At 37.5% G+C, this 13,498-nt stretch overlaps 1 protein-coding gene across 3 annotated transcripts in view; it reads left to right on the top strand.

The window, feature by feature from the left end:
* The first annotated feature begins 662 nt into the window (after positions 1-662).
* The window catches only part of LOC149529685 (PPR containing protein), an 87,871-nt gene continuing 75,035 nt past the window's right edge, over positions 663-13,498 (top strand). For 2 of the 3 annotated variants that reach the window (XM_089808786.1, XM_089808788.1), the window contains exons 1-2: positions 663-733; positions 886-1,199. In XM_089808786.1, coding sequence (XP_089664912.1) covers positions 987-1,199 — 213 coding nt within the window. In that variant the 5' untranslated portion in view covers positions 663-733; positions 886-986. Of the gene's footprint in view, positions 797-885; positions 1,200-13,498 lie in introns of all 3 variants that reach the window. The other variant, XM_089808787.1, reaches the window with a different exon arrangement.

Raw genomic sequence — 13,498 nt, forward strand, 5'->3', positions numbered from 1 at the left:
ATGCATGGATATGTATTAATTTTTGTTGTTTAATATGTTTACATATATTCATTTTTCATATAGAGTAATGAATGTCTTTGATAGATACCTTTACAAATTAAATACAGTTAATGCTTAATGCAATTTATGTTCTCTAAATAGTACATGCAAAACAAGAGATAGCAAGGAGTTTTAATCCAATTCTAATATTTGATTTCTGTACTGAAGACTAATCTTCTATAAATCATTTCATAGACTAATGATTATATATGGATGTAAGACTTAAATTTCCTTTCTGAAATGATTTTTGTCAATTGTAAAAATAATTTATGTGCTAAAAATCTATTTGATCTATTATTTATGTAATAGAATAGTACCAACTTTAATAGACTATTTTAGTTACGTAATACTATGTTTATTAACTAGAACTAGCACAAAACTGTTAATTTTTTCCTAGGATAGCTGCTACTACTATAATCTTAATTTCACACCCATAAAATGCTAATTGAAATGAATAAAACCCTCCAGAAGAAATGAACTACCTAATTAAAATGTTTTTAAATTACCTGAAATCACTTGCAATTTTGGAACTACAAAAAGATACTCCATAATGATTCCAAATTCAAAATTTTGTAAACTTTAATTTTTAAACATAAATATGTGAAGCGAAGTTATGTGCATGTAATCCGCGACAGGTAAAGTGAGGCCGAGGCTGGGGCGACGGCAGCTTTGGAGATCGGTAAACGCTGGCACGGTGCGGGTTTGGGGTTGGGGTTGGGTTTTAGCATCCATTCTATTTTAACACACACAGACTACGGTCTCTTGCTTTCCTGCTCTGCTCTTTTCTTTCTTATTCTTCTCTCTCTCGCTGCTTCCAATGACAATTATGGGTTTTTTTTTGCGCAGAATTACCAGCATAAAAACGGATCACGGTGGCTTCAAATGCGAACATACCCAATTCATATCCATCCTTCACGTCGTTGCTGTGCCAGGCCAAAATAGAGGAGATGGGAAGCCGGCTAGGTCCGGTCCATTCTCCTCATCCTTGCCATTATAATCTCAACACTGACGCTTTCATTCAAAATTCTTCCTTGCACGATCTTAACACCGTCACAGTGGAGGGCGGCCGGAGCGCCGACCTTGATGCCATCAGTGATGTCGACAGGGACGCTGTTACTGCTGATAGCTTAGACAATGACGACGACGACGACAATTCAGCTGTAATTATATAACCCTCAATCTCTTTTCCTCTATTCCACTCAATTAATTCACACCATTACACGGAGTTCACACATTTAAGTTGCTTTGTTCTATTTCCACTGACGGGCTTTGCCAAATGTGCATTGTTTAGTTAGGATTGGCGGTCTGAATTCATATAGGAGATACATTTTTTCTTTTCTTCAGTCGATCAATAAATATGCAGAAACATCTGTGTGGGAACTTGTGTTTACATCTGCAGATTGAGTTTCCCATTTGGGTTTCAGGTTGTGGATAGTCTTGTCTGGTCCATCTTTCTTACAGTAGTCTGATTTGCTTTTATCCTCTTATGCTTTTTTTTTGTCGTATTTAACTGCACATAGTCCTTAGTATTCCAATTGCAATGCTCTTGCGTATGATTGAAATTTGCAATAGAGAAGCAACAGTTAACTCTGCCACATTTTAAGAAATTGTATCTTGACAAAAAGTGTTTCTTTAGGACCTAATGAAAATAGATAAACGTTACTCATCCGAATAGTTACTGGAGTTTTGCAGACGTTGCTGTTATCTTAATTAAATGTTTTGCTAGCATTCTCAGACTATGGTAAGAGGAGGAGATATTAAACCCATGACAACCGTTTCAGTAATCTGCACGATCAAACTGTTTTCTTTCAAGGAGAAGAGGCAATTAAGAATCATTTGCCGCAACCTAGAAGTTTAAAGAAAAAATATTGTAGAGAGAGCCGCATGCAGGGATATCATATCGTAACTTCAAGGCAAGTTTAGTAGATTGAATTAATAACCAAGAGAGTTCCAGCGCTAAAGTTTTTAGCCATCATGGAGTAGAGAACCCCCAGAAAACTTAGATGTCTTGCAGGAAAGTTTAAGTTTTTTAGCACTAGAAGCCAGCTTCGGCAGAGGGATGTGCCCATGTGATATAATAGATAAAGCTAAAAGTTTTACAACGGATGATGAAAACTTATGTGTCAGTAGAATATTACAGGCCGCTGCTTTCATTGTTGCCATTCTTTACCAGCAGCCTGCCACTTGGTTCTATCGTGATCTTTACTCGCCAACTACCACTCGGTTCTGTCCTGAATTTCAGTAGATGAGGCTGTTAAGCTTTTTTATGTATCAGCTAGGAATTGAATTTGGGAACCTCCATTTGCTGCTTGGGTGCACTATCACTGACCTACAGATCCTAATGGTGAGCAGTCACTCTTTCATCCTGGTGTGGCTCATTTGCCAACACTCCTCGAGCTACGTTGGTACATGGGGATCCTAGCATGGCCTTACTGTGCTGACCTGGGCTCGAGTGACATCTGAAAAAATGACAGCATAAAGTTATAAAAAAAAACCTTTTTTGCACATATAACACCACAAAATTAAATATACTTGCAAAAGCATATCAAGGTGCTCAAACAACAAAATACAAACATTGAGAGAGTTTTGAGAATATTTAAATAGGTCGTAATGGATTGGAAATGGATTTATGAAAAGTTTGAAGGTTTGAATAATCAAATGAAGATTTTAGGGGAAAGTATTAAGGAGTATTGTTTCCATAATTGAAGTCTCCAAGGATCTCACAACCATGGAGATTGATAAACTTAAGTGGCATTTTATCATCTTCTGAAGAAAAAACGAAAATATTGAAGAAAACTTAGAGAAAACATTTGCATCTAAGGCTAGCTATATGAGTACAAAGAACAATTTTTTAAGAGACATGTATGTAGAAATGACACTTGTCCTAACAGGTAACATGAAGGAGAGTGTAGTAGCACCTTTGAAGGAAGGGTTTTGATTTCTGAGTTGACAATTCTAAGGAAATTAAGGTAGCAGTACAACTTCCTACACTAACCTTGAGAGGGGGTTATGCAAAACTTTTCAGATCTATATAACAGGTATAGAAACTTACTAGAAATAAACATAAGTAAGATGCATACCACAACATGGTGATTTACGTGGGAAAATCCTTTTGTGATAAAAAATCCACTCCCAAAGCTGTCCAATATATTATTCAGAATCCAACAACAGATTACAATATATATGCAAAGTGAGCTTCTTGTAGGAGCATGACCAATGACGATCCAGAGACATCTCAACAGCTATTGACTCTCAGAATGCATTACAATGCACAACCTTAATATAAAGTCCTCACAAACTAGGGTTGCCTTATAGGGAAAACAAAGCACGCAAAATATTCATCATCAGATTCGTGACCTAATGATGAATAGTCAAGATTTACAATGATAAATTATACATAAAACATAACTCCAGTGGCGCTGCTCTTGTAAACCCCTGTTGGGGTGTGTGGCACTTGGACCCATGCTGGGGTTGTGGGGGAGGTCAATTTGCAAGGTTGAGGCACCACTCTACTAACAATAACAATGTTAGAGGCAAATAGTTACGTCTGCTTCTGTCATTCTTTTCATTCCTTCTCAAGATCCCTCAGATGTTCATCCAATGAAAAATTATATATAAACATGGCTTTGGTGACACTGCCCTTGTAGACCCTTGCTAGGGCATGCAGCCCTTGGCCTCCCAGCTGGGGGGGGGTTGGGGGCGCAACAAACTTTTACTATTGCAAGGTTGAGGCACTTTTTTCCTAATAACAACTTTAGAGGCAAACAGTTACATCTGCTGCTCTCGTTCTTCTCAATTCCATCTCAAGTTTCCTCAAATGTTTATCTGTGGAAAGATTAGAGCATGCACAACTGCTAGACTAATGACCACTCATCATCAATTGACATCATTCTGTTCGAATTTTTGAAATTCTAGAACTTGCAGTTCAGTAGGATTGCTTCACGGTCCAGCTTGTTTAAGTCTTATGGCGGCCGCCAAACTTTTCTTGTTTGGAATGTGCAACATTCATATTTTTTAGAACTTCTCATTGTCTATTTTTATGGGCCTTATAAACTTTGAATTCAAGCTTTATCCTTTCTGCCTTGTGTTCGTGAATACCTGAGCAGTGCATTCAAGGTGTATTTCTAGCTGCTGTTTGCCAATTTGCTTCTCTGTTGGGTTGTTTAGTTTCTATTTTCAGGAGTTGCAGTTGCTTTTGTTTGGGCAGCTTAATTGCAGAAAGATGATGACTTGAAACATTTAGCCAGGGCTCTGGTACATTTTACTGCAGCATGGGAATGCTTTATTATCATTGATGTTGCTGTTTCCATGTGCACATAAAATGAATTCTTTAAGTGGATGCTTTGTTATTTTAAGGTTCCATTTTATTGTCCAGCTCGTATGCATAGCCACCAGCTACACTTATGGAATCTATTCTGTTATGTTACTCTAATAATTTATAAAGATTTAATTCTATTAAGTATGAACTTTCATTTTGTTGTCCTGCTCATCTGCATAGCTATCAAGTACACTTATGGAATTTTAAAATCCCAAACCCCTCAGCATAAGGTGTTATAAGAATAACATCAAGGAAATAGTGCTCCACTGCCATGCTCTCCTCTCTTTCTCCTCAGCCACTCTGTGTAGAGCACATAAAAAATGTAAAATGGAGGATGGGTAATGTGCTTGGGTATGTCAATATCAATGTATCAATCCATGTTAAATTTCAGTGCATGTTATGCATATTTTGCATCCTAGGGTTTGAAACAAGTTGTCTAGACTTTAATTTGACCTTCAGTCAAACTTGCAATTGTTAGTGTAAAAGTTGCATACACAAACTTCTGAAAGTACGGACTATAAAACTAATAAATTAAACTAGATTTTTTTAATTTAATGCACGCATTAATCATCTATGATGATCCGAGTAAACAGGCGGTGGCGTATCGACAAATGTCATTATCGCTTCGCCGCCCACCAGGCCATGAGGCTTTCCCAGGGGATGTTTTCTATTCGCACTCCCGTCTATCGGAAAGAGCCGCAAGGTTGGAAAATTTAGAGTACAAAAGGTGGCTGCCTCAGTGCTATAAATAACGTATAGATTGACATTCCAAATCAGCGGAAAGCACCTTATTTTTAGTTTGCCTCTATTAACAAAAATGCATTTTAAAAAACGTTGGCTGCCTCAATATAAGCAATATAAGTAACACCTAAATATAACCCAAAGGCAGTTGTTTGAAGAAACTAATAGTATCATTTTACTGCTAAATTAGTCCTCAAATTTCTGCCTAAACTATACTCATAAAAGCACTCAGCTGAGTTGAAAAAAAACACTTTGAGATGAAGTCTAATTTTTTGGGTGTGCTGTGCCCAGCAACACTGAGCGACAAAAATCTAACTCTCTCTCTTCTTGAAAAAGTTGCTGTCCATCAATCTCAAATTCATTAGTATTTCAGATATCCCTCGTGATAGGGACTTTGTCAAAATGTTTGCACCTGCTCATTCAAAGGAACATATTGAAGAATTACTTTTTTTTCTTGAACTTTATCTCTGAGAAATGACAATGAATATCTATGCGCATGGAATAATATCAAATATATCAGATAGCTTGATTCAAGATTGATTGTCACAGTAAACTATGCAACTTGTGAAGTACTCTGCTTCAGCTGAACTTAGCGCTACAACTATTTGTTTCATGTTGAAGAAGGATATCATTCTTGACCATATTCAGCAACAAAACTCTGAAACACTCTTCCCAGCTTTGGCATCACTCGTGTAGTCTAAATCCACAATGCCACGTAGCACAAACTCTCTCTCCAACACACTCAAACCATAATAAATTGCCTTCTTCAATCAAAATTTATCATACAACAGCTGTTTACAATGCAAGGGCGATATGATGAATGTCTCCATATATAGTAGCACAGTGTTCAATGGCTATTGTACGAAAACATTAATCGTAGGGCAATAATATATTCCTTTATATCGATAATGTCTCTTATTCACCTTTAATAATCTTATTTCAATAGTTCACCAATACTTTATGCTTCCCATCAAATTTCCAGTTTCCTAGTTATTGCATCTATTTATGTTAATAGATATTTTAGCTTAACTAATTCTAGGGGACTTGCCTGATAATTCCATGAAATTCTAGGTCCCCAAGCATTTACTTGCTTAATTGCTAGATGAATTCCCTATGCCATCCGACACGGGGTCTCACATTGATGTTGCATCTTCTTCCGTCTTTATGCATGTCTTTCTCATTTCTTCTCCGAGTTGCTCTTGATTTACAATTCTTTTTTCTTTGATGTGATTCTTGAAAAAGTTGCTCTCCATCAATCTCAACTTCATTATTAGTATTTCAAACATCTCTTGTGATAGGGACTTCGTCAAAATGTTTGCACCTGCTCAATGTTCCAAGTCTTTTTGGGATTTTTACTGTGTTTCCCTTGACTTGAGAAGACTTCTCTTATACCTTGTCACACGTTAAGATTTGAAAACTGATGCATGAGCCTAACATCTTTCATCTCAAATTTGGATGCCAACTTTCTCTTACACCTACTACGAGATTTTCGACCTCTCTTAACAAAAGATCATCTATATATCTATATATAGAACTTAAAAAACAAATCAAAATTTTCAAATAAGTAATAAAGATTAGCATCTGTGACAGTTTTAGTGAAGCACAAAATTTAGCAAGCACTCATTTGAGAGTAGCAAGAACACGGTATTTTCTTTAGCCCATAATACATGGCCATTTTCAGCCTGCATACATGTGTTTCCTAGCTATGCACCTGGTTTATAAAAATCTCTTCCTCTCTTAGAATACTGTTTTTAGTATTTACATCCATTTGATATAAAGCCCAACCAAAATTGAAGAAGGGAAAATCTGATCCTCCTAAGCCTTTGAGCAAGGTTCACAACCATGATGTGAGCTCTGTCAAGCTTCAAATCAGCCAAAAGGAGGGAAGTCTCCACTAAAACAAGAAGGAAGCTCCTATGAACTCAAAGAGTCCATCCACATAATGGTGAGAAGCATACCCTCCCATAGGAGAAATACCTAAAACCTTTATACATAATTTATAAAGGAAATAAATTCCCATGATACTTCAAACCCTCCCATAGGAGAAATACCTAAAACCTTTATACATAATTTATGAAGGAAATAAATTCCCATGCTACTTCAAACCCTCAAACTCTACCAATGGAGTCTCTGATCTTTTTCTCTCACCATTTTATGCCAAAAAGAGAAAAATGAAATAAAACATAATGGGTTCCCTTTATAAAAGAAAGAAACCATAACTCATTAAGGAATCAGAATTAACTCAATCCTAGCCCAATAGGTCAACTTAAAAGCCCAATTAATTATATTAAAGCCAAAAAGGCCAAAAAGGAACTCCAAAATGCATTAAACATATTTTACTTACTTAGAAACTGAATTTCATTTCTAAAAACTTATATAATGAACTAAAAATCATTAGAGGGACTTTAAGCTCCAATATTTACTCAAAGCAAAAGCACACTCTCTTGAATTTTCTCCTAGAAGTTTGGAATTCAACTAAAATTCACATAGATGCCAAACCAACTATATAGAAGCAAACTCACTCACATGAGCCACATGTTCACCAACTAGGCCATTGAGATTAGGCAAACTGCTCACCACATGGAAAGAGGTCTCAAGCTTCCAAATGATAGGGTGAGATGTCAAGTGATACCCATGCTATTCTCCTGCACATATATTCCACTGGCCATACACTTGAGAATCATGCACTCAAGAGACACACATTAAAATCAATGATTGAGATTATAGTTGAAATACTTGTAGTGGACATCTTTTTGCCAAGGCCCAAAAAAAACTTGGCAAAAGCTTAACAACTTCTCGACAAAAAACTCAACTTAAAAATTTGCTTAAATTTAATTGGAAATGCATTTTTTAATTTTGCAAAGTTCAATGAGTAGATGCATCTAATGAGTCAGTAATTGAGTAAACAAAAGAACAAGTTGAGTCTAGATATATTTAAATGCAAATTGGCTACAAAAGACGTCCTCATGTGGAATGCTGATGGTTGGTAGCCTAATCGTTTGAAGCCAAATTAAAATAGCAATTTTTTTGGTTGTAAAAATATGAGTAAATACAACATCAAAACAGTTTACATCTTCCTTTTCCCAGCTGTAGTAAAATTAGGTGGAGAGGTAGAGCGTCTAGTCCTTGGAGTCCATTATGGCTATGCCTCCTCACTTGGCAAGACTAGTTGTGGTTCAAACTCCATCTTGGAAAAGGTGGTGGAAAATCTTGTTCTACTTAGGACATGCCATTATTAAGTTTCTACAAACCTAGATGCAGCAAAAAGGAGATAGGAGAATGTTCCACCACTTGTTGAGGATAAGAGGATGTGGTGGGAGTTTTGGGGACAAGGGAGACTTGGTAAAGTGGGTATAAAAAAACATCAACTTCATTTGACACGATTTCCCCATCAAATTCAGACATTAGCTGATGTGCATTGTAATATTAATCATGCTATGATAGTATTTGAATTATGAATAAAACCATAGTCAATAATTGCTGATGCTAGAATGGATCATAGAGCATATAATAGCAAGAGTGCTTTGCTGCCAATAGACCACTTGTTTTTATTTTCAGAATATTTCGAGTGACACAAATCTGTCTTCAATTGATGACTTCACAAATTTGGACAGATAGGCAAATTAGGTTGAAAAGTTACTCCCACTGAAGCTACAAATGCAAGGCTAGGGAGGGTCTTGTACCTCCAAAACAACACACTAGAAAACTCTAATTTGAATTGGAATTGCAGATACACAAAAAATAGATAGCTCGATGACAATCAACAAAATGCCTAACCACCTCCTTATAAAGACCTCTAAGAAGAGTCTAGAACATTACAATAGGCTAGATTGATATCGTTTTATTACTTTAGCCCCTTTATTTTATTTTTTAATTAATCAATTACATAATTCCTTATATATTATTATAAGTTTTAGGACCACAATTAATTTAGTTTTATGTTCAATTTATTGGGGATTTTACAATCCTCCCGGCCTAGAGATTGCTTGTCTTCAAGCAATCAAAAACTTAATCTTGAGAAACTTGATAGGGGCGAATCATGAATATGTTACAAAGTAATTAGTAAATATTTGCTTGTTATTAACAGAGACCGAGAGGTTTATATATACAAAAGAATAAAATGGCATTTCCTTAGGAAAAGATCATAAAGAATACAAATATTCTATTCTAGCTAAAAGAAAGCTAAAAAAGCTAACAAATAAGTATAGCTAACTAAATATTAGAAACATTCTAATATTTACAATAGATTACAAATAGATTACCATCAACTAATAATAGACGTTTATCTATTATCATAATACCGTCCCTTAAATTGTTAATCTATCCACAACACCAAGCTGTCCTCTGAATTTGACAAACTTATTAGGACCAAGAGGCTTGGTGAGAATGTTTGCAGTCTGATTTGTGGTAGGAACATACTGCAAATCTATTGTACCATCTTCAACCAGTTGTCATATGTAGTGACAGTGAACATCCACATGCTTGGTTCGTTCATGGAAGACTGGATTTCGGGCTAACTTGATAACGCCTTTGTTATCAACAAACAGAGTAATCAGTCTTGCAACATCCGACGAAGCCAAACAACTTCACATCCTGCTTTAACAGTCCCTCTGTAATTGACCTCTGTAGAGAAGAGAGAAACTGTCTGCTGCTTCTTACTAGCCCATGTGACAACATCGGATCCCAAACCGAACACATTCAAAAGTTGACTTGTTATCGTCAATAGAGGTTGCCCAATTTGAATATGTGAACCCACTGAGTCAAGGATTAGAACTTTGAGAATAAAGAAGTCCATACTCTGAAGTGCTCTTCACATAACGAAGCACACGCTTTGCGGCCATCGAATGATTAGCCTTGGGAGCTATCATAAAGTGTGAGATGTAGCTGACTGCGAAGCTAATGCCAAGCATAGTAGTAAAGAGGTAAATGAGGCTGCCTACTAGTTGCCTGTATGTAGTATCATCAACGGGAGGAGAATTAGACTTGACTGATAACTTGAGACCTTTCTCCATGGGTGTAGATGCAAGTTTGCAATCCTGCATATGAAATTTGTCTAATAGAGCCATGGCATATTTGGACTAAGAGACGAATATACCAGGATACTATTGCCAAACCTCAACACCTAGGCAATAATGCATGAGCCCAAGGTCAGTCATATCAAAAGACTGGCATAAATTATGTTTGATTCCCTGAATCAAAGATGCTAAGTTGCAAGTGATGATCGAATCATCCACATAAATAACTAGAAGGATGATGCCACTGTTAGTAGTCTTGATGTAAAAATTTGAGTCTGAAGAACTCCTCATGAAGCCTTGATCACTGAGGTACTTATCAATTTTAATGTACCATGCCTGAGGGGCTTGCTTCAAGCCATAGAGAGCTTTTACCAATCTAAGAACCTGATGGTCTTTACCAACAACCTTGAAACTAGGAGGCTGTGTCATGTAGACCTCTTCATGTAGATCACCATTTAGGAAAGCACTCTTGATGTCCATCTGATGGATGTTCTAGCCAAATTGTGCTGCCATGGCTAGGAGTCTAGGACTAATCTGATTGTGCTCATCTTTGCAATAGGAGCAAACGTCTCCAAATAATCAATGCCTTGATGTTGAGAAAAGCCCTTTGCAACTAAACGAGCTTTGTACTTATCCAAAGTACCATTAGATTTGTAAAATAATTTGCAGCCAATGGGTTTCTTCCCTGGTGGAAGATACGGAAGTACCCAAGTTTTATTCTTCAACAAGCTCTGGTGTTCAGATGTCATGGCCTATTCCCACTTTGGAATTCCTTTAGCCTTGGAATATGTTTGAGGTTCAAACATATTATGAATGTCGGCCATGCGAGCAAAGTTAACAAACTCTGTAGGTTTACTCTTTTTCCAAGCAGTTCTCCCATCAATGAGCTCATCATCACAAAGATCAGCAAGTGTCCAACCCACCACTTAGGCCGGAAAGGAGAACGATCAACATCAGGAGATGTTTGGTGATCATGTTCCTCATCAAAAGAATTTGGATGAAACTCAGGTAAAGCATCTACAAATCGAGGTGATCCTATAGGAGAAGTTGGAGATCTCTATATGGTGATCACAACTCCCAAATCGTGAGCCTTCATAGGCTGGTTTGCTGGATTGGCAACAGGAGAAACAAGCATGAATGGTCCTCCCTGCTTATCAAAGACTGCATCACGATTGTATAGGAGACGAGATGTCTCAGTGTCGATCAAGCAGTAGGCTTTGTGAAGACTACTGTATCTAGCAAGCATGAGTTTTTTACTCTTGGCATCCAACTTGGTGTGTGATGCATCAAGGATCCAAACAAAAGCAAGGGAGCCGAAAACCTTCAAGTGACTGATTTTGGACTTGCGACCTAACCAGGTCTCTTCTAGAGTTTTACCTTTGACCACTACTATAGGTGACCAGTTCAAAAGATAAATTGCAGTGTTGACCTCTTTTACCCAAAACTGTTCGAGCATGGATCAAGCCATCTCGGTGATTGTTCTGTTCCAACGTTCAACTACACTAGTTGTTCAGTTGTGGTGTGTGGGGTGTGACGTTTGATGCAACGAGTATCCAAGAAGCGAGAGAAATCATTAGAACAAAATTCCCCCCCCCCCCTTGTTTGCTCTAAGAGTAATAATAGATTTCCCAGACTCTTTTTCAACTAAAGTTTTAAACTCCTGAAATACAAGAAATGCATCCAATTTCTTTTTAAGGAAATACACCCACATTTTTCTATTGAAATCATCAACAAATAATTGAAAATACCTGGACCCAAGAACAAAAGGAGTGGTCATAGGACCGCAAATATCAGCATGAACAAGCTGAAGTACCTGAGAAGCTTGCCATGAATTGCCACTGGTGAAAGGTGTGCGATGTTGCTTCCTAGCCTAGTATGCATCACAAACTCCAAGCTGCTGAGTTTGAATCTTTGGCAATCCAAGGACAAGCTCTTCCCGAGCAAGCTGTGAGAGAGATTGCACATCTAAGTGCCCATATCGCTGATGCCAAAGTGTGCTGACAAAAGACCGCCAAGCAGCCATAGCTAAAACCTGCGTATCACTAGAATTAGTAAGTCGAAAAAGACCATGATTCTCAAGACCCACTGCAACAATAGATTGAGTCACCCTATCAGTGATGGTACATTGATGTGAACTGAAGGTGACATCCAACTGTGGAGAATGTCGCAGCAATTGACTGATTGAGAGTACATTTAGTTCCATCCTTGGAATGTCGTACACATCGAGTTAAATGAGATTCCTCCCAGTAGACTATTTGAATGTTGCCTTTGTTGACAACAATGTACTCTTCTCCGCCACCAAAAATAACAGAATCTGTGTAAGGTTGGTAGTTAGTGAACCAATCTCTTCGATGGGTGAAGTGACGAGAGGCACTTGAATCAATGTACTAGGCAGACGACTTCACATGATCTGTAGGTCTTTTAGCCATGAAGGTGTAAAAGGTAGATTTCGTCTACTTAGCATTGTTCGCTTTGGGCCGTGAACCTGATTGCTTAGATTGGGCAACTAAGCACTTCCGGCATTCAATCTTTATGTGCCCAAATTTGTGGCAATAGTTGCATTGAATGTTCTTCTTCCGGGAGCCGTTTGAAGCTGCACTAGAAGATTTTTGCTCAGACGACTGTTGAAGCTTGCCTTTATCCTTCTGAAAGGATTTAGCATCAAAGGCTTGCTCTGTGGAGGTGGAGCTGGAACTGCTATCGAATTGTTGTTTCTACCAATCTTGCTGAAGTAGAAGTGTGCAAAGATTAATGAACTTCAATCAACACCAAAAGATGTGATGTTGAGAGTCTTGATAAAATGCTCATGAGACTTTGGTAAACCCCTAAGATTGATAACCACAATGCCCTCTTTCTCCATCTTGCGATTGATGGCAAGCAACTGATCATGGATTTCTTGAATCCTATTTAGGTGTGCCTAGAGCGAGGTGCACTCATCTATGATAATAAAAACAGAGTGTTCTTAAAGAAGAAAGCTCTACTTTTGTCAGAAGTCTCACGAAGACCTTTGAGATGTGTCCATATCTCGACAACTGTTTTGCCGGATGGAATTTGAGAGAGCTGATCATCAACCACGGATAATTTGAGAAGCATCACCACCTTTCTTGATTATTTAAATCCCATGTATCCTGATCAATACCAGGAGCAGTCGGATGCTTCGTAACACCTAAAACAATTTGATCGGTATTTTGATATTCAAAAAATGCTATGGTCCATTGCTTCCAAGCATAATTTCTACCATTGAATTTGGAGTTGTGCTCGAGCATAACTTTTGTCAGAGATGCCATGGCTCATTTTTCAATGAAAAATGTGAAAATTTGCGAAGACTCTTTCGAGGCAAAAAATGAAAGACCTAGAAAATTTGAAGGATGACCTAGAAGAGAGT

This window comes from Cupressus sempervirens, chromosome 11 (assembly GCF_028749045.1).
Source record: "Cupressus sempervirens isolate cs-2001-9-10 chromosome 11, ASM2874904v1, whole genome shotgun sequence".
NCBI lineage: Eukaryota > Viridiplantae > Streptophyta > Pinopsida > Cupressales > Cupressaceae > Cupressus > Cupressus sempervirens.